This window comes from Dama dama, chromosome 20 (genome assembly GCF_033118175.1).
Source record: "Dama dama isolate Ldn47 chromosome 20, ASM3311817v1, whole genome shotgun sequence".
NCBI classification, from domain to species: domain Eukaryota; kingdom Metazoa; phylum Chordata; class Mammalia; order Artiodactyla; family Cervidae; genus Dama; species Dama dama.
In genome coordinates, this window is record NC_083700.1 from 22,937,273 (window position 1) to 22,959,729 (window position 22,457).

Genomic DNA, 22,457 nt, shown 5'->3' on the forward strand with positions numbered 1-22,457 from the left:
CGTGTCATGTGTTCCCAGGTACAAAGGGATGATTTTAAGTGAATGGTAACTTTGGATGTGTGTAGTGCATACCTACATGGCCTTATCTGGTGGCCTTGCTTAAAGGAGGCAATAATAGTGGCCATAGTAGTTATAGCTACTATAATGATGACAACACCATGTTCCATTGTTAATCTTTTTTCTCTTTCCAAAGTATTCTCCCATCTATAATTTAATTTTGATCTTCAGAACAAATCTCTATGTATTTTACATATGAGAGAGAATATTTATTTAAGACTCACTATAAGCCAAACATGATACATCTCATTCAATCTTCATAAATAATCTATAGGTTTGATAGGTACTATCATTGTCCTTATTTTAAAAGTGGACCAGATGTGGCTGTCAGGGAGAACAAAAGCATCCTCTGTCCTTTAGGTTCAGTACTTGGGCTGGGGCAGTAGGGGTGGGCAGAGTGGCCCGTGAATTAAACTCACAAAAGAGATTAATAGCACAAAAAGAGATTTTTTTCCCTAAATGCATAGGGGAGCTAACAAAAGTCGTTAGCTCACTAAATGGCTAAAGTTAGAGGCTTATATATTTAATTTAGAGAAGAGACAGCATGGGGGGGGGGGTGCGCAGGGGGTGGTGGCTAGAAAAGACTTCTATGGGAGGAATAAATAGGTTTCCTTAGAAAAGACAAACAGGTATTTAGGAGAACAAATGGGAGACAAGAAAGTTTGTGATAATGTTTGTTTATGCAAGTAGAGTGATCGTTCTGTCTTCTTCATGGCCATGAAATTTCCCTGGAGAGGGGATTTATAGTAGTCTCATTTCCCAGAAGCTGTTGCTTCTAGTCAGATAAGGGAAACTCTGAGAAGCCTTCTTTCTGCCTAGTGAATCTCAAATGTCTTCAACTTACTCTTCATACCAACTCTGATGTTCCAAATGGGTCCCCACATGGCAAAAGAGGACCCAACGGCTGCTGAATGGAGTCAAGATCTGGACCTAAGCACTCTAACCACAAATTTATTTGCTCCGAGTCCTGTGTTTTCTACCTTGAGTATTTAGCTATCTGAACATGAGATTAACCTTTGGGGATTGGGGGAAGAGGGGAGGGAGAGAAAGAAAATTAAAACAGAAAACAAGGAAGAGTCTTAGTCTTCTAAATGCCTCTAATCTTGTGTAATAACTTGACTCCTGGAGGACACTAATTTGGGAGGAGATGTAAAACTTTAGCTCGTGAGTTTGCTTTTTATTATTATTGGCTGGATTATTAAGACAGGCCTGGAGTGCTATATCTATTTCACATGCAAGGAAATGCCTCTCCTTTGAGTGATGTGTCTGCAGGCACTTGCATTAATGGCATATTTGACAGAAAGTTTCTTGACCTTGTATTTTAAGATACTTGCCAATAGATCACCTAGATACCATGGACTTGACTGAAAAAAATCTTTCAGGAGAAGCAAGCGCCTTTTTAGTCCTTGTGAGGTGGGTAGGTGTGGATAGACCAAGAATGCATAATTTGTTAGAAGACAGAGGTGTGCTCCGGGTATGCACTGCACACTCTAGACACTGCTGATAATTTAACCAAAATAAAATTCCCAGCCTTCTTGCTTTCAAGGACTTCCATTCAGATATAGAGGACAAAGGTCATTCTAAGGTTTCCCAGAAGAAGGTCCCAATTTTTATGGATGCAATGCATGGACCTGGGACTCACAGAGGCCCAGTGACACTGCCTCCAGCTGTTGTCTTCATGCCCTGGCTTCAGTGGGAGAGCATCAGGCTTGGCTGATCCTGGATTCCTCCTCCTCCTCTTCTCATTTCCGTGGAGGCTGCAGGTGCAAGCCCACCACAGAGTTCTTAATTTTGGAATCCGCCCCCCCTCAAAAAAATCTCACCTGCCTTAAGCCCAAGAAAAGGCTTGGTTGTGACTCAAACCTTTTCTTGGGGACTAAAACTTGAGATGTGTTGAGAATAGATTCATAGACCAGAGTACCAGGGGCAAGGAAGTCTGTGTTTCTTTTGCTTTCTGATTCTTGGATCAGGGTATTCTTGCTCATTTTAACCACTGGAAAGTAAAAGTCTTTAAGGGGACAGCTTACAACTATGGTGTCTGAATCTCCACTGGCAGCAAAGTGTGTGACCTCAGCCCACAAACCAGGGCTCCAGTGACCCATTAACACCCTCCAATGAGTCAAGAGGGACTCATCACTCTTGAAAGGAGATGCTGACAGAACTTATTTGCATGTGTTACCCTTATAGGCACTAAGGAGAGTGGCTCTTTAAACATCTGGACCCCAGCATCTCGGGAAGGAAACTGATGGAGTCAGAGACACATTGAGTAGAGAAGACATTGAAAGGTCTGTTCATTTGCCCTCTTGCCTATCAGGAGAAGCAAAAAAGAAGCACTTTTCAAAATGCCACCTTAAAAGACTTGTGATTCGGTCTCTTCCTGGAAACCTCAGATGGCGTTGGACCCGCTGGACTCGCAGTCATGGTCAAAGACAACCTCTCCTTCGAGGGCTGGAGCCCATCCTTCTTGTGGCATCTGTAGGTCTGTTTGCTTCCAGCTGGAGGGCCCTGTGCCCCGCTTCTCTGACCAGGTAAACAAGTTTCATGAGAATTTCCTCTACAGCCATGGGGAGAAAGTGCCTGGCCTTTAGCATCAGGCAAACCTTTCCTCCACCTATTAACTGAATAATCTTGGGCAAGTTACTAAACTTCTCTGAGTCTGAAATTTCTTTTCTGTAAAATGGAAATAATAACATAGTTTCTACCCTGCAGTGTTGTGAGGTGAGAATGCCTGGTACTTAGAAGGCCTTCAGTAAATGTGCCTTTCCCTGCCTCCTTCACCATATCAAAGACATCACTCTAATGAACATGTTGTCCAAATGATGTTTTCCTCACCCAGTTTAACACTTTATTATATCATTATGCATTGAGGATAAATACATATAGATACTGCCTTTATAATAACTGCTTTATCTGAATAGCTCTTTTCTGCAACTAGAAATCAGCCTCTTATGGACAAGGGACAATCTTGTCTCCCACTTGGCATAGGCTGGCCCTACTGTTGTTCAGTTGCTAAGTCCCGTCTGACTCTTTGAGACCCCATGGACTGCAGCATGCCAGGTTTTCCTATCTTTCACTATCTCCTGGAGTTTGCTCAGATTCATGTCCATTGAGTTGGTGATATCATCCAACCATTTCATTCTCTGTCGCCCCCAATCTTCCTCTCTCCTGCTCTCAATCTTCCCCAGCATCAGGGTCTTCTCTAATGAGTCAGCTCTTTGCATCAAGTGGCCAAAGTACTGGAGCTTCAGTTTCAGCATCAGTCCTTCCAATGAATATTCAGGGTTGATTTCCTGAATATTTGACTGGTTTGATCTCCTTGCAGTTCAAAGGACTCTCAAGAGTCTTCTCCAACACCACAGTTCAAAAGCATCAATTCTTCAGCACTAAGCTTTCTTTATAGTCCAACTCTCACCTTCATATATGACTACTGGAAAAACCATAGTTTTGATTAGACGGACCTTTGTCAGAAAAGTGATGTCTCTGCCTTTTAATACACTGCCTGGGTTTGTTACAGCTTTCCTTCCAAGGAGCAAACGTCTTTTAATTTCATGGCTGCAGTCACCATCTGCAGTGATTTTGGAGCCCAAGAAAATAAAGTCTGTCACTGTTTCCATTGCTTTGCCATCTATCTGCCATGAAGTGATGGGACTGTATGCCATGATCTTAGTTTTTTGAATGTTGAGTTTTAAGCCAGTGTTTTTTCACTCTCCTCTTTCATCTTCATCAAGAGGCTCTTTAGTTCTTCTTCACTTTCTGCCTTTAGAGAGGTATCATCTGCCTATCTGAAGCTGCTGATATTTTTCCTGGCAATCTTGATTCTAGCTTGTGATATTATGTCTCTATCCATATCTATATCTATATCTATCTCACCCCTATCCCAGTACTTGACACATAAAAGTATTCTCTTCCCATTACAGCAGGAGAGAGTAGTCCTGGGCAGTGGAGATGCCCTCTCCCTGCCCCTTGGAGCTTTCAGGTGACCCCTGGTGTCTATTCTGGGTGCTGGTGTTTGTGATTTGTGAGAGCGTGTTTTCTGTGTTCAGCTCACTGATGTGGGCATAGTGGACATCCCCGAAAAACCTGCTCTGTGGATGCACAGTCCATTTTTCTGACAACAGGAAAAGGATGGGGAAGAGGGATCTCTGGGGTAGTGCCGGTTTTCCTATTGATGCCCCAGGAAAGCAGCTCGGCAGGGGGTGGGCAGGCAAAGACCAGCACCGCTGCACCACCAGCCTGAAGGAGAGAGGGCTAGCTCAAGGACTGTAGCGACAGTGACGGGGGAGGGCTGTGGGGGAGGGGGAGGGCTCAGTCTCCTTCTGGGGCGAACGCGGTGCCAGGTCAAGGGGAGAAAACTTTTTAAATAAGCAAAGATCCTAGGAGCACAAAAGGGAGAGGGGAGGGAGAGATCCTGAGGGGGAAGTGGGAGGAGAGAGAAAGAGTAGGAAGAAGTGGGCGGAGGGAGGGTGACAGATAGCGATTAAAAAGAGGGTGGGAGAGGAGCGACTGACAGGCTGGAGAGCGAGGAATAGTGGGCAGCGGAGGACAGGCAGCCAGAAAACCAAGGAGCCTACGGGAATTCCAGACAGGAGGAGGAGAAGAAGGTAAGACTAAACTTGGATTTTAAGAGCTAAAACTACCAACTGATGGGAAAGAGCCAGAGAGAAAGTCTTGAATTACAGGCTGATCACAACAAAGCTCTTTCTCTGCACCTGTGGGTTTCTCTCCTCCCTCTCTCACCACCAGCCCCTATGATGGTCAGCTTTGGGTATATTAAAGAGGATGGCTTAGGAAGCAGTAGATAAATCACTTACTTGATTTAGAGGGAGCTGCAGAAATGCAAGTGGAGGGCCTCTGCCGTATGTCTGCCTCTCATGGAGTCGCCATGCTCCAGGGGCATCTTCTAAGCAGGACACCAGGCCATTTCCAGGAACTTTTGTGAAGGCTGGAATTGGCCCTTTAAAAACTCAAACCATCACTGTTTTACGATGCTTCCTCTAGGCTTGGAATCTTTTGAAATGTTTCCACAGCATCTAGGAGAGTGTTTTGATTTTTTTTTTTCCCTCCCAAGGCATGTTGGATGGTTTAAAAATATTTCCTGCCTGGTTTCTTGTGGAGTATCATGTCCTTGCTGTACACTGTGAGCAATCTGGCCCCTCGTATTGGAGGAAAAAGGCTGGTGAGACCCAGAGAGTAAACCTGGGAGAAGCACCCATGGAGGTCTCCTTTCCTCTTGCGCACAGGGCAGGAAGGTTTCTGTGGGCCCCTCCATCTCCCTTTCAAGCATGTGGTGAAGGAACCGGGGCTCGGGGGGCCAAGAGACCGGGGTTCTATTGCACTGAGGGGCTTGTGATCTTGGACCAGGCAATTCCCCTTCTGGGCCTCAGTTTCCTCAGCTATAAGATGGAAGGTTTGAAGTAACAGGACCCCTCTCATTACTGTCAGCAGTAACATTGTCCAAGGCTGAGATTCCTAACCTCAAATGCACCTCATAAACACCACAGATGGGAAGCCCGATAAAGGATTTGACATCCTTACTGCACCTTGGCTCGGTTTTCCCTTCATTCCTTCTCTCAATATCGCGTCATAATGGAGGACTTCCTGGTTCTGACTCCTCAGCATGGCACCAAGCTGTTTTCTGAACACAGCCCTGGCACACAGGGTCTGACTGGCCTGAGGCAAGAAAGGACACCAGGCAGGGAGTCAGGCCACCTGGGAGAGATCCAGCGACACTGGACAGAGAAGAGACCAAGGCCACCTCCATCTGCCTGGGGTGGTGGGCTCACGGCTGGGGACATAAGCTCGTATTTAGAAGCATTCCAGCCTGACTCTCACATCATCAGGCCAAGTGGCCTCCATGTCTTCCACCCACTGACCTGGGAGTCATAGCCCAGCCCAGCCCCTGGCTTGCCGCTCACCAGGGATAGCTCTGAACCTGCCACCCTCCAGCCAGGGTCCCTAGGGCACCACTGCTGTTCGGAGCCTGCTCCCCTTGCTGTCTCTACAAGCCTTTTCCTCCCTAGCTGGCGGCCAAGGAGCAGCCCCAGCGACTGCTGGGCAGACAGTAAACCACACCAGGACGTGAGTTTCCTGGCTTCCAAACTGGCACCCTTGGGCATCCCCTCCCCAGACACATGAAGTTCACAGCCATGGCAGTAACACAACCATGTTCCCTGCTTGGCCACTGCCTGAAATTCCAGAGATGTTCTTGCTGGGTTGTTGAAACCGGGTTATTGTTCTTGTCTGTTAGCTGCCTCACTCCTGTCCCCCACTCCAGATACTGCCCTAAACTCCTAGGCCTTAAGAGTTGGAAGTGGTCTCTTAGGTTTCCTTTGGCAAGTAAGGAAAACAAGGCTCAGAAAAGGGAGATGATTTGTTGGAAACGACAGAGAGAGCCAGGGCCAGTGCAGTTGGGAGAACACCATATTCAGCTCACTCACACCATGGGCTCTTCTGCCTCCCATCCTCGGCTGTGTTTTCTGAGTTCCCATTTCCCCCCAAACCTCCCTGCTTCTTGAATGTGAGTATCTCTACAATCCTGTTTCCTGGCAGTGGTACCACTGCCCACCTGCTCCTCTTCATCTCCGCCGGCTGGTGGGGGGCACACGCAGTGGAGGCTTCTGGGCTCTTACAGCCAGCAGGGCTACCACAGGGCAGCCTGGCCTCATGAGTCCTGGCTGATCCCGCCTCTGGGACCAGCTGGTCAAAACAGAGCAGGGAGCCTGTCGGTGTGGATCAATCAGACAGGAACTAGAAGACTCACAGTCCTCAGGGTTGGGGAGACCCAAGGCCCAGGCTCTGTCATCTGTCCCAGGAAAGATCTCACCCACCGTGGAGTCCAGCTATTCTCTGTGTGAACTGACCCCAGTCTGCGCTCCAGGACTGAACTGACTGAAGGGGAGAGATGCCCACTTCTCCAGGAAAGCTTCAGGGCTCATAGGAAATAAGCTGACTTCCCTTTCAATAGCCAGAAGTTGCTGGTTCCTGGCAAGGAACAGCTTGAGGCCACTGTGAGAATCAATTGTTTCTGACATATTAGCAAACAACGGGCAAGAAAAATTCAGCCTTTAGTAATCCACTCACCTTCATAAGGAAAGGGAGTCAGCAGGCCTCAGAATCAGAGGTACTGAAATAACACAGAAAGATCTTAGAGTTTCTCTAATTCAGGGACAGGGCAAAAGGAATCACATTTGGGTTAGAATTTCAACTGTGTAAACCTTGGGGAAATGATTTAATGTCTTTGATCCTCAGTTTCTTTATCTGTCAAAGAAGAGAATACATACTTTCCTTGTAAAGTTTTATGAAGATTAGATAAAATGATGTATTTTAACTGGCTACCATGCAGCAACTGCTCAATGAATGACAGAACAGTAGAGGATAATCCAGGTCACCTGGTGCTCATTCTTGAATTGAGTCTCGTTTGAAGCAAAGGTCTTTACACAGTGAAGGCTCACCTTGACTTGAAATTCTGAAGGTACTGCTTGGTTTTTATGACCACAGATTCCCGCCCCACCCCACCGCCCCCCCACCGCCGGGTCTAGTTGGGAATTAGAAAATCTGGATTTGCCTTTTGACTTTGCCACTGATTTGCCAGATGATCACAACATCCCAGTTCCCCCGATGTTCTAACAGACCTGGAAGGGCCTAAGCAATCGTCCAGCTCAACCATTTTGTTTTACCTATGAGTGAATTGAGGCTCAGGGAGAGGGAGGGTCTTGTCTGGAGTCACAGCGAAATAGTGGGAACCAGAAAGAGCCTCTCTTCTGAGGCTCTTGTCCACAGAGGACTTCTAGAAGCTGAATCCAACCTCTCATCTCCATGATTCAGAAGTTTAGGAAAGTTCGGGTGTAGTTAGGTGTCAGGATGCCTCTTCCCCTCAGATCACAGAGTACACAACCTCCTATTTCTCTTTCATAGAAAACTGAGTCACCTTCAAAGCTACCCTTGTGGATGTGCCTTTGGATTGGTGATTAGATTCCTAAGTGCTGCAGCTCCTCAGAAAGAAGGAATTCCACAAAGCACACATTTTATAATATGGACTCATGGAGACCATCTCCAGACCCAAAATCTTGAGTTAAAGGAAAGTTGGGAGGCAGGCTGCACCAATGATGAGTATAAATGGGGTGTGATTGGAGTAGATCTCTACATGTCTCTTCCTCTCCTCCCACCACTCTTCTTTAAACCGAATGACATAACTGATGTAGAGTTAAATTAATATCCTTCCCATTGCCCATGTTTTCCTCACCTCTGACAGTCACCCCTACCTGGTAGCACATGGGGGATGGTCCTTGCTGAGTCCCTCTAGCCAGCCCGCTCATGTCAAATGCTGAGTCAAGTTGGCTCGCTGGGTCATATTTGAGAGGAGTTTTTATTGGAAATGGCAGAAAACAAGGAACTACATCACTGAGTGGCTACTATGGGCCTATTACGGTTCTAGATATTTCCACTTATTCACACATTGTTTAACCCCCATGAGGAAACATTCCCTCTTTACAAATGAGGAAGAAATTGAGAGGTTATGTGACTTGCCTGAGGTCACACTACTAGACAGTGATGGAGGCAGGCTCGAATCCCACTCTTCCTAGGAACCAGGAGTCGTAACACCTAACTATTTCTGTTCTCATTGCTCTTGTTGCAATCTGACATCAATGGAACTCCAGCGCCTGCTGTTTGGCCAGCTGAGAACCCGGCGGTAGACAGTGCCGCAGCCAAGAGCATTTACTGGCTAAAAAAGGAAATAACTTTCTATATGTGATTTCTGGCCAAATGGTGGCAGATGCTGAGGAGTCTGGGAATCCTGACCACTGTGGGCTGAGGGCTCGATGTGATCATCAGTTCTAGGAACAGCATATGCAAGGGATGGCCAGCCAATGAACCAGAGGCTAAAAGGAAAAACCCTGAGCCTCTTATGGGAAAGTGGGAAAAAAACCCTGCTTGTGGAGTTAAGACACTGGAGCTCCCGTCAAGAGTTTGTTACCAGCTGTCAGTCCTTTTCAGTCCTAAGGCCTCTTTGCTTTTCTTTCCCTTTTAGAGAGAAAGGCAGGCTTTGAAGTCAGGTTCAAGTCTCCCACACAGCATTTGCTACTTGTGTGACTCTGTACCAGTTCTTTAAACTCTGAGTCTCAGTTTTCTCAGCTGTAAAGTGGGATAATACTGCTTTCCTAGCAGGGCTAATGTAAGAGTTAGAAAGTGGACTTGTAAAATGTTTCACACGTGGAAAACACTCAGTTAGTGGTTTCTGTTATTACTACCACTTAACTTCCCTGGACCCTGGTCTTCATCTTGGGTTGAGAAATAAGTGGTTGATTTTGATTGATCCCTAGATTCCTAGATTCCTTTTAGCTCTACTGTACTATGAATCGATGACAAGATGTTGGAAATAATAAAGCATTTCATACATGTATTTTTCATTAATAACCACATAATTATCAATCAACCCCTTCTGGGATAATAAAGACCTCCCAATATTTCATTGTAATTGAATATCTCCATTTGCCATTCCCTCCCATCCATTCCTTGTAAATATGTCTTCTAACATTTTAAGATTACTTATCCTAGCATAATGCTCTTTCTCCACTTTGCCTGCTCCCTTCTACCTCCTTGGCTTTGAAACAACTGTCGGCCAGCAGGATCTCTGAATGGCCCACTCGGTCCTTGCCAGAATCAAATAATTAAATTTAAAGAGGAGTTAATTATCTGCCCTTGGATGGAGTAAAAGGAAAACTAAAGTGATACTTAATCTCCTCCATCTGCCTCCTTCTCCCTCTCTCTCATCTCTAACTCCTCCTTCCCTCTCTAGAGATTAAGATTCAGGGGCGCAGGCCCTCTGGACTTCTCATTCTGAGAGAGTTGCCCACACCGCCCAACTCAATAGCCATAGGTATATCATACATCTAGCTGGTTGCTTTCCCTGAGGCTGAAGTAGCTACCGCAAACCTAAATCAGGAAAAGAATGAAAGTTCTAAATGTAAGGATTACCCTCAACCATGTACAAATCGACTCCCTAGTCTCATAGTTATTTCTCAAACATCCCTGTGGCAGTTATCTTATGTAAAAGAGGCCACTCTTGGACCAGTAAGGATTTTCAAAGAAAGGAACTTCAGGTGATTTAGAATCTAGCACGGTTCTTTTTTTTTTTTTTTTTTCTAGCACGGTTCTTAAGGCAGGAGCACTGCTGTCAGAAAAGACAAGAGCTGGCTTTGATGCCAATTTCATCACTTACCAGCAAGTCATCCTCAAGTGATCTTGCTCAAATCTACCCCCACTGAGGCCTGTAAGAAGGGAACAGGGCCAGTCCCTACTTCCTCCGGTTGCTGTGAGAATCAAATGAGAAAATACATATCAAGAAACTTGCAGAGTGTCTGGCACATAGAAGGGTCTCAAAAAGGGTTAGATTCTCTTTTTATTCTCACCTTTTTGTGTAACTCTGGGTAAACTAGCAAATGAAGCTGAGAATCTGTGAGGATAATAAAGATTAATGAGGTGGCTGAGGATCGAGACCACTCTCTCCCATAATTCTCCCTACAAGTCTATTTTAGGGAGAAACTATTGGGGGTGAAGGAAAATTAAAAAAATGTACAATCATAAGTAAGCTTCACGAGAGCTCTGAGATGACGGTTATAGTTGACACTTCACTTTATAAAGCCACCTTTGATATCTGGCGTAGCACTGGGGCTCATGGACACGTTCTGAGCTGAGCTGCATTGACATAAGACTACATCTAAGGCATCCTGTAAGTGACACCCTTTGGGTCTTTTTCTGACAGAATTCTCTTCATTGGGAAGCAAGTCAACCCTGCCCTTGCCTCATTCCACTGCATGGTGAGCGAAATTATAACATGGGCCCAGGGGATTGTTATTATTACTATGAATAACAATCTTTACTGAGAACCAGAGGTCTGGTAGATACTATCCAGAACATGTGTCATTGTCCAGAATTAGATGCAGACTCTGCAGAGTGATCTTAAAATCTAATTTTGACAAACTTGGATGCGTTTCCCAGTGATTGGTGGGGAGGAGGCGGAGAAGGAATAGTCCGTGGTGACCAAGTCTCTTGCTCTAGACACACTCAGTCCTGTTCAGTTAAGTGGAGGGCTCCCTCATGGGCAGAAGGAAGGCTCATGGCTTTTCTTTCCCTGGTATCCCGGTCAACACAGTCACTGCACGGGTGACCCTAGGATGGCCTCCCAGGGAGCCGCCTCTACTGGCATTAGGTGTTTTGAGTGACGTGAATGCTATCATTCATCCACCGTTGTTTCTAAAAAGTACACAAATCCGCCTATCAATTTCAGGGCACAATATTAAGCTCTAAGGGTAAAGAGAGGATAGAGAGATTTCAGGGGGAGGATCCAATGATGAATCGTTACGGCTTGTCTTCAAGGACAGCTCAACTCAGGCTTGAGTTGGAGAGATGATATAGAGTCAGCAGAGCAAATAATTCTCATTATGTGTGCAAAACTCAATGGTTTTACAATTAAACCCAAGCCCCAGCTCCTGAGGTGGGAACACAAATTTGCTCTCAAATAGTATACCATAGACTTCCTTGGTGGTACTGTCAATAAGAATCCACCTGCCAATGCAAGGGATATGAGTCTGATACCTGGTCTGGAAGGATTCCACATGCTGCAGAGCAGCTGAGCCTGTGCACCACAACAAGAGAAGCCACCGCAATGAGACACCCATGCACTCCAGCTAGACAACAGCCCCCACTCTCCACAACTAGAGAAAGCCCATGTGCAGCAACAAAGACCCAAAACAACCAAAAAGAAATTAATTAATTAATTAAAAAACAGCATATTGTAAGGACTGATTATGTTTGGTTCCAGAGGACAGAACTAGAATCAACAAAAGAAAGAGAATTTTCAAGGCCTCCTACAGTAGCTTCTTACTCACTTGCAACACACCTTCCTGAGCAGGAGAGATGAAGGTGCAGTTCCTGCTATGTGCTGGGTGGCACTTGTCACCTGCAGCTTGCCTAGTTCATGCTGCAGTCATGACTAAAGGACTGCAGCGAGCAGGATGACTACCAAGGGAAGGGTCTCACATCCCCCACTCCATTTAGGGGCTGGGTCAGAGGTAATGCAACTTTATTACTAGATCAAATATTCTTCCCCTGGTCATTAAGAAAGCATTTATTATACACTGAATAAGAAAACCTAATGCAATAAAAATACTAAGTATTTACTTTGAGAAGTCTATTACCCATCTTACAGGGAAAACTGTTAAATCCTTGAGGGCACAAATCACATCTAATCTGGGTTTTTGCTTGTTTGGCTAGCTGGGCTGTGCAGCATGTGGAATCTTAGTTCTCTAACCAGGGAAAAAACCTGTGCCCATTATGTTGGGAGCATGGAGTTGTAACCACCAGACCACCAGGGACGTCCCCTGATCTGTTCATTAATTCAACAGATATTGACTGCCTAGTCTTTGCCAGGCCTGGTACCTCCGAGGTATTATTTCAGTACCGAGAACAATAGTAGACACATAGTTCAGGTTAGCTGATAGACAAGAAGTCTTTGGAAAACAAGTAAGGCAGCATATAACCCAGTGTGGGAGTATATCCTGACTGCTGGATGGTAATTTAGCATCTTCAGAGTTCAGGAGATATCAAAGAGGGCTGAGGTCAATTTGAGACAATGTCTCCATTTCCACTTGGAACTGTGGGGCAGAGAAAGAGGTGCTGGCTATGAGTTTAGGTTAATTTGGGCTGCTCTAAATTGGTTTTCTTTAAAAACATTGGCTGTGTAGGGCGGCCTCAGTGCCAACATAAGGAGGAGCGCTGGATTGGGAACTAGACACTGAATTTTATTCCTAATCATATAATACATGAAGTGAAGGAATAAAATGATGCTCACTTTGCACAGAAACCTTCCTTTGGCCCTTTCCCTCTTATCCAAGTGCCACGTTACTGTTACCAAACAAGTTCCCTAATGACTTCTCCGAAAGTTTTGCTTTGTCCCACGATGTGACACATTGAAAGAGGACATGGAAATTCTTGGAATAAAGAATGTTCAGGGTTGGGATGTTCTTGTCCAGGTTCTAGGGACCATCTCTTTTTGCCTTGGGGGCTTCAGAACTCATATCAGTTGCAAAGGGCTGTAGAATTCAACTATCCAGGGCTCTATGAAGGGCCCAGGCCCCACCTGAACCAGAGTCAACCTCCCGTCTTTTGTTTCCATCACTACTGTTGTTTAGTCTCTAAGACATGTCCGACTCTTTGTGACTCCATGGAATGTAGCCCACCAGGCTCCTCTGTCCATGTGATTTCCCAAGCAAGAATGCTACCGTGGGTTGCCATTTCCTTCTCCAAGGGATCTTCCTGATCCAGGGATCGAACCCAAGTCTCCTGCTTTGGCAGGCGGATTCTTTACCACTGGGCCCCAGGCCCCTGTATTTCCCTAATGTTAACACACATTGTGCTTTATTGCAATTATGTGTTTGTTCTCTCTCCTTAATGAAGGAAAATAAAGGCAGTTCAGCTCAGTAAAGGCAGGGACTCCGTGCTTGTCTTTTTAATTGCTGTATCTTCAGTGTTGTCCTCACTGAATGATGCCTGATAACTGGTAAACATTCAATAAATTTATTAAATGAACAACTGAAAGGGAAGGACATCAGAGGCTAAGAGAACATGAGAAGCCAAGATAAAGAAGTGATTTTCCCATTTAGGGTACCACAGAGCATTAAGTAGAGTTCTCTATGCCATGCAGTAGACTGTCATTAGTTATCTATTTTATTTATAGTACCAATAGTGTATAGGTGTCAGTCCCAATCTCCCAATTCACCCCGCCCACACTGTCCCCCCTCTTGATGTCTTTATGTTTGTTCTCTACATCTGTGTCTCTATTTCTGCTTTACAAATAGATTGATCTGTACCATTTTCCTAGATTCCACACATATGCATTAATATATGGTATTTGTTTTTCTCTTTCTGATTTACTTTACTGTGTATGATAGCAGAGTCTAACACAACATTGTAGAGCAACTGTACTCCGATAAAAATTAAAAAGAAAATAATACCAGTTATATAGGAAAAAAAAGATAAAGAGATGAGAAATTGTGGGTCATGAATATGTGTGTGGGGAGTTGTGTAGCTTAAGTATTGAGTATGTGAGGGGAACAGCAGAAATAGATAGGATGGGGAGGGCTTCCCAGGTAGCGAAGTAGGTAAAGAATCCCCTTGCCAATGCAAGAGATGCAAAAGACACAAGAGACTCAGGTTCAACCCCTCGGTTGAGAAGATACCCTGGAGTAGGAAATGGCAACTCCCTCCAATATTCTTGCCCGGGAAATCCCATGGACAGAGGAACCTGGTGGGTTATAGTCCGTGGGGTCGCAAAGAGTTGAACACAACTGAGCACACACATGCTGTGGAGGGTCTCAAGAGCAAGTTAAATAGTTTGAACTTTATGAACAGTAGGAAGCTGGTGAAGATCACAGACAAAGCAGTGACGTATACTACCATTTGTGTTTGATAGAGTTTATTCATGGCATGGGCAGCTTCCTTTGCCCTCCTAACACACTTCCTGCCAAGAAACAGATAGTAATCTACAAAATATTTTGTGTGCTATTCACCCGGAAAACTCAATGAGTATCTAATCTACAAGTTTCTTTGGCTGAGGTTGTAGGGGGCACAAAGAGACCCAGAGGAGTCGGGAAATTGACTTTAGCCAGGGAACTATCTTATTATAAGCTAAGCAGCTTGTACATAGCAGCAATTTGAAGTTTCTCTGACCTTGTCTGAGTCACCCAGGAAGTTACAGATGAGAGGTTTTTCACCCTATATACTGCCACCGGGGCTCCCAGGTCTGCCTCAGCCCATACCTCCTCGTTAGTTAGTTTCTCTTGTTCTCTCCCAGTGAGGCTTCCCCAGAGGCTCAGGGGTAAAGAACCTACCTGCCAATGCAGGAGACGTGGGTTTGACCCCTGGGTCAGGAAGATCCCCTGGAGAAGGAAATGGCAACCCATTTCCTTATTCTTGCCTGGAAGGTCATGTGGACAGAGGAACCTGACAGACTACAGTCCATGGGGTTGTAAAAGAGTTGGACATGACTTAGTGACTAAACAACAACAACAAAGATTGTCTTTCGGATATTCTATCAAGACTGTGTTCCTTTCTGGTACCTGTGCTTTACTTCTTCCAGGTGGGACCCCTTGGACCACAAGTGAGGGAGTCAGCAGGCAAGCCTCCTGGCAGACCAGACCAAAGCATCACATTCTTTGCCTTGAACTATTTTTATACTTCCTTGGGGACTTGCAAGGAATGAATGACAGTGCCAGAAGATCAAGGGGAAAGTCTTCAGGGATGGAGGAGAGTTTGAAAAACTTGCCCTGGAAGAATATACATCTATTTCATTTTGTTTCTTTTTCATTAACCTTTCTCTTTCTTCTGGCTTTCTCCCCTTCTCCTCTGTTTCTCTCTTCTGCTTGATAATGCACATCTCTCTACCTTCTACTTTCTCTTATTTTTGTCTTTCCCCACCACTTTCCTTGCAAGAAATGGCTGCCTTTTATTTGGTTCTTATATTCTGAGCACTGTGTGAAGTGCTTTTTATGTATCCCCTCATAATAACTTGATGAGCTAAATAACAGTATATCCACTTTGCATGGGAGGAAATTGAGACATAGATCCAGTAACTTCTCCAAGCTCAGCAGATATTCAGAAGGATTTGAACTCCACTTAACTAACCCCCAAATTGACTTCCCTGAACTGTTACAGAGTCTCTTTTCCGCCATTTCCATCACTCCTTTGTCTTTTCCCTCTTTTTAATCCTCCTCTTTCCCCTTCTCTCCCTCCCTTCTCTCTGACACTCGCCACATCCTGTCTCTGCATGTGTGCTGATGACCCTGAAGGTGCTGAGCACTGTGCACGTGCCCAGAAGGGATCACAGACCATTCAAACTCTTATCTAATCAGCTATTTTCCTTTTGGACAAACGCTCCCCAATTTTCCACTTTGGGAGGGGGCCCTTAATCATGTGAGGAAAAGGGCAGATGTCTGGTCACAAACAGAGGAAAGGTCTCAAGACTTGGAAGGGTCTTTGATATGAAGGCGAGCAGAGATAAGGTCCTTTCTGCTTACTCACGGACCCTTTCATTCCCAGGGACACTGCATACTCTCAGGGTTGGGGAGTGGAGTACTGGGAGAAGACAGAGCCAGGAGGCTGGTCTCTGTCAAGATATCAACTCAGAGGCCAAAACGTGGACCATGAAATATGGTCCTGTCCTTCCTTCCTCATATGCATAAGAACTGGAACTGGGATAGGATAGGAATCAGGGGCATGCTGGCAGCAAAGATGGGAAAGTTAAGGTTTGAACATGACAACCTCTAAAGTCCCATCAGAGTCTGAGGGTTTAAGATTCTAAGAAGGGAATATTTATCTTCAACTCCCTCCTTTTTTTTTCCATTAGGACTGGTTGATTAAAGGCTTAAGCCATAAGAACATTTATTGCTCATCAAGTGAAAATTCTGGACATAGAAGAATCAAGAGTTGATTCAGAAGCCTTGGGGCACCGGTTGCATTTCTGAGATTCTCTGGGCAGCTTCAGGCATCTTGACTCACACAGCCTGTCCACAGGCAGTCGTGGGGGTGAAGAGGACTTCAAGGGAGGCTCTCTCTGTTTACTGGGGGATGGAAAAACATTTTCTAGAGCACTCCCTCCACATTAGACCCTCCCCACCTCACCTCACCGAGCAGAACTAACTGCAGTGAAGGCTGAGAAAGTGATAGCTGACCTTCTTATCCTGCTAACAGACACAGGCAAAGAATAGGGGATTGGTTTGCCATGAGTAGGAAACATCAGTGCCTGCCACCCCCTCCTTCATTCGTTCAACTAAGACTTACTAAGCCCCCACTCTGGGCCAGGTGATGATGGTACAGAGGAAAAGACAAGTTTTGTTCTCAAGGAGCTCCTACTGGAAGGACATAGATAGGAAGAGGATCACAAGATGTTAGGAGAGGACTGAGTGTCCCCAGAGTCACTGCAGAACTGAAGATACTCAGCTTGAGGAAGCAGGGAGGGCTGGAGAAGCAATGACTGGGTTCAGTTTTGAAGGGTATATAGGATTCAGCTAGGGGTGAGGAAACGTGTAGAAGGTGGTTGGGAGGAGGGCATTCAGGAATCTTCCAGGACTTGGCATGCTGGGGACCAGCAGGAAATGAGGCTGATGAGATATGCAAGGACCTGATGAGGGAAGGTTCTAGGTGAGACTTAGAGGTTTGGGGCATTTATTCTGGGTGTGAGGTGGGCAGGTCTGGGGGTGGATACCTTCTGTATGCAGAAGGACAAGCTGAGAGGCATAGCTGGAATGGTTGCACTGCCGTGAGGAGTAGATCAGCACTACCAGCTGCTCACCAGCTGGGGGAACCTGAGAAACCTCTGAATGTCTTCTTTGTGCTGCTGTGTTTAGTTGCCCAGTCAGGTCCGACTCTTTGCGACCCCATGGACTATAGCCCCTCCAGGCTCCTCTGTCCATGGGGATTCTCCAGGCAAGAGTACCGGAGTGGGTTACCATGCTCTCCTTCAGGGGACCTTCCCAACTCAGGGACCAAATCCAGGTATCCCACATTGCCAGCGGATTCTTTACCATCTGAGCCACCTTTGCCACCTCCCAGTAGAGCTGGCCCATGCTGCAAGGCTCCGATTGCTAGAAAATGCTTCCCGAGGAGCCAAATTTGCTACCCCCACCCTCTTTTTTCTCTACCACCTAGTTCTACCTGTTGAAGTCAGTAAAATATTGTTTTTTACCCAACAGCCATTCAACCATATGGAACATGTGAGTTATGATTTTCAGCATATCACATACCTCATCTCGTTTAACCCTCAAATCCTCTGGTGTAGCTATTCCCATTTTACAGACAGGGAAACAGACTCAGTGAGGCAAAAGTCCAGAGTCACACTTGCAGATTCCTGTGCTACACTACTCCAATGTTTCACCGGTGAGGTCCTTGAATACCTGCATCAGAATAACTGAGGCTGCTTGCTGCAAATCAAGATCCCTTGGGGGCCATCCCAGACCTCCTCGGAGTAGAATCTCTGGAGGTAAAAGCACAGAAGCCACACACCTTTTAACACACATCTCAGTTGATTTCTAGATCCATTAAAGTGCGGGACTCATACTCTAATCTTGCCATCACGAGTCCTTTGAGTCTTCTCTTTCATTTTTGCTGGGCATGGGGGAGAAGGAGAGCCTTTCAGGTGAATCTGATTTCTAAGTTGCCTTTCTTAAGGAACGCATTGGTTTGGGTCAGTGGAATCACAGGGCATGATCAGACTTGCCAGACATTTGCAGAACCATTCTTCTGTTTTTCTCTCTGCCCCATTGGCAGGAGTCTTGGTGTCTGTCTTCTGCTGAACCAAGATGGGTGACTGGAGCTTCTTGGGAGAGTTCCTGGAGGAAGTACACAAGCATTCTACGGTGATCGGCAAGGTCTGGCTCACGGTCCTCTTCATATTCCGCATGCTGGTGCTGGGCACGGCTGCCGAGTCATCCTGGGGGGATGAGCAGGCTGATTTCCTCTGTGACACGATGCAGCCTGGTTGCGAGAACGTCTGCTACGACCAAGCCTTCCCCATCTCCCACATTCGCTACTGGGTGCTGCAGGTCATCTTCGTCTCCACGCCTTCTCTGGTGTACCTGGGCCACGCCGTGCACATGGTGCGCGTGCAGGAGAAGCGCAAGCTGCTACGGGAGGCTGAGAGGGCCAAAGAGGTGCGGGCTGCTGGCTCCTACGAGTACCCGGTGGCCGAGAAGACAGAGCTGTCCTGCTGGGAAGAAGTGAATGGAAGGATTGCCCTGCAGGGCAGTCTGCTCAACACCTACGTCTGCAGCATCCTGATCCGCACCACCATGGAGGTGGCCTTCATTGTGGGCCAGTACCTCCTCTACGGGGTCTTCCTGGACACCCTGCATGTCTGCCGCAGGAGTCCCTGTCCCCATCCCGTCAACTGCTATGTGTCCCGGCCCACGGAAAAGAATGTCTTCATCGTCTTCATGCTGGCGGTGGCTGGACTGTCCCTTTTCCTCAGCCTTGCCGAACTTTACCACCTGGGCTGGAAAAAGATTAGGCAGCGATTTGTCAAGTCCCAGCCCGGCGTGGGTGAGTGCCAGCTTCCTGGTCCCTCGGCCGGCATGGTCCAGAGCTGCACACCACCCCCTGACTTCAATCAGTGCCTGGAGAATGGCCCTGGGGGGAAATTCTTCAGTCCCTTCAGTAACAAGATGGCCTCCCAGCAGAACACTGATAATCTGGCCACGGAGCAGGTGCGAAGTCAGGAGCAGATTCCAAGAGAAGGCTTTATTCACATCCGTTATGCCCAGAAGCCCGAGGTACCCAATGAGGGCTCCCCAGGACCCAGCCTCGCCCATGGCTATCAGAGTGACAAGCGCCGTCTCAGCAAGGCCAGTAGCAAGGCCAGGTCAGATGACCTGTCGGTGTGACCTCCAGTGTGGGAGAACCAGATGGGCACAGAGGAGTTCAGAGAGGGAAGACATGTCCTTCCTGACCCCATCTCTTTCATTCTCATCACTGCTATGCTATTTTTGAACTCTGGGTCTCAATGGCATTGCTCATTCTCTCCAGAAGATGTAAGCAAGTCTTTATGGATGTGGTCAGAGACATAGCTACCTGTCCAGGCTGCTGTCTCTTCCCCATCCTCCACCCAGAATCCTCAGTGAAGCCTTACAGATTACTCTGTGAATGGGACAGAAGAAGAGAGGGGATCATAGCAAATCTGGCCTGGGAGGGATAGCCAGAGGGATAGGATGACTCTCTACACAACAGCCACACAGCAGATGGATTCTCTAGGTCCTTCTGGCTTCCTTGATCCGAACACTCTTCCTCTGGCAAGAAGGAACCCAAAATTCCCCAGCCCAACAATGAGCATGAGTCAAGGAACTTGCATTAGACATGCTCTTGAGTGTGTTGTCTCCTTGGACCATGCCTTGGAGTGGTGATGAGGCTGCCATGGTCTGCCCTTAGCTGCCCCTCCCTCTGCCCAGTCTTACTTAAAAAGAGGTCCTTGGAACTCGACCAGGGGGCTCAACTTTACAAGTGCCTTGGTATGCACCTCTGGCAAATGTCTCACCTTGGTGATATTGCAGCCTTTCCTTCTGCCAGAGTGTGCAACCAGCCCCTGGGGCTGGAAGGCTCTCCTGGGGAGTCACTGTACACACAATTCCACTAGAATTCCTGCCACCACCTGTCAGCCTGCAGCTCTTTTACAGTTCAAGCTGATGTTAGACACCATCCCTTCCATTACCCCCTTGGTGGTCCCTCGAGTGCTCCCCTAAACACCTGATTGACCAGAATGCCCAAGAAGCCATTGTCCTCTCTTGAATCCTGTCCAGATCACCAGCCATGGAGGCCAGTGGAATCTCCCTAGGTCTTATGAAAACAAAGAGGGCATTGTGCTTCTCAGATTCCCCTTGGGAAAAAGAATAATTCTGTTGTGAAGATAGAAATAAAAAAGGAGAGAAAATACTGGAAAACTATTTTTCCCTCCTGTTTGCTTCCCTTGCTGACTGCCAACTTAGAGTGCCAAGAGGAGGTGTGATGACAACTATGGAGGCCCCCAGATTTCCCTTTCCCTGGAGTATTTAGCAGGGGCATGAAATCAGTAAGGGAATCTACAGCTCTCTTGGCAGGGCCCTTGTTTAAGAGCACAGAGATGCCTGTGTCTTCCCAGTGCTCCCAAAGAGACTGCCAAAAGCAGTGGGGACTGCAGAAAAGCCCTGCCTTCCCAGGGACTGGCTGGGTTTCTCTCTTCAGTCCATCCACAATGGGTGGTTGCCATTTAGGATGAAGATAAATGATGCTCAGAATTGGATGCTGAAACTTATAGGGAGATGATTACTTTTTAAAATGCATGTGTGTGTGTGTGTGTGTGTGTACACTGATAAAGTGGGTAAAGGGGAGGGGAGTCCTGAAATAAGGAAAGGATATCTTAGAGACACTTGTGTTTTCCTGCTTTCCTCTAGATTCCTGGCAGAGGGCTGAGACTCACTGTTTTCAGTGTCATCAACCTAAAGATATAGGCATGAGAGGCCAGGATAGAGGAGGTTGAAGGCTCAGTAGGAGACTCAGCCCCACCTGCCCATCTCTGGGCCCCTCTGCTGAGACTTGAATGCTATTGGTGGGGAGAGAGAAGGATGTGGGCAGAGGGGTGGAGGAAACTGACTGGGATGCCATTTATGGAAGAATGACTGGTTATCCCAGATCCCTGGAGGGAACACCTTTTAATCTATTGTCTGGCACTGGCATTAAGACTCTCCAAAACAAAACAAGTCTATCTTTCCCACCATCTCTCAAGTGTGTTTGTTTTATGAAATAAGTGTTCTTGGGTTAGAAATTCTATGATGTCAGTCCTTCATGAAGGGGCTTTAAGGAAGGAAAAAGGAAATAATACGTGTAGCTTGTCCAAATAAAGTCTGGCTTTCCATATATCTCTTCTTTGTGTCCCTTTCATGGTATGACTACAAGATAGAGGTAGCAGATTTGATAGGGGAGGGGAGCCCTTGATCAATATTGCAAAGGGCTTTGGAATCACGCATGCTAGGGTGAACATTGCAGCTGCTGATTTACAATTGGACTCCAGCGAGCTACTTAATCCCTGAAGCTTGGTTTCCTCATCTGTAAACTGAACCTGGTAATGTCTACCTCACAGGTTGTTAAATGAGATAGTGTTTGTAAAGAGTTCAGCAGGCTGCCTGGGAAAATCATAGTCTGTCATTAAATTGCAATTATTGCTATTATCTTCGTTATTTTTGCTATTATGTTGACTACATAGTATTTGAAAACCTGGGATGTTCAGGAATGATTCCAGAACTTGCCATTATGGAGCTCACAGACTACCTAAGATGGTTAAACTAACTTACATAAAGGAAACAAAAGAGAATGAAATAGAAATTCATTAATGACCAATTCTAGGAACTCTAAGGCTCCAAGAAGTTATCCACATGAAAAAACTACATTAGAAGAGGAGATACCTGACTTTTCCTTAAGGAGTGGCTAAGGTTTTAGAAAAGTGAAGACCTCAAACATGACTCTGTGAAATAGGCCTGTGTGTGTAAGTCGCTCAGTCGTGTCCGACTCTTTGCAACCCCATGGACTGTAGCCCACCAGGTTCTTCTGTCTATGAGATTCTCCAGGCAAGAATAACTAGAGTGGGTAGCCACTCCATTCTCCAGGGAATCTTCCCAACCCAGGGATTGAACCCAGGTTTCCTGCATTGCAGGTAGATTATCACTGAGCCACCTGGAAAGCCCAAAAGTGAAATAGGCCTGATATCGGGCTTTCCACGTGGTTCAGTGGTAAAGAATCCACCTGCAATGTAGAAGACTTGGGTTCAATCCCTGGGTTGGGAAAAATCCCCAGGAAAAGGAACTGTCAACCCACTCCAGCATCCT

At 46.3% G+C, this 22,457-nt stretch overlaps 1 protein-coding gene across 1 annotated transcript; it reads left to right on the forward strand.

Moving 5' to 3' along the window:
- The first annotated feature begins 4,536 nt into the window (after nt 1-4,536).
- Nucleotides 4,537-21,492, forward strand: GJA5 (gap junction protein alpha 5). The gene is made up of 2 exons (XM_061120998.1): nt 4,537-4,658; nt 18,379-21,492. Exon 2 carries the CDS (start codon nt 18,411-18,413, stop codon nt 19,488-19,490), a length of 1,080 nt encoding a protein of 359 aa, XP_060976981.1. The 5' UTR covers nt 4,537-4,658; nt 18,379-18,410; the 3' UTR covers nt 19,491-21,492.
- Nucleotides 21,493-22,457: the final 965 nt, after the last annotated feature.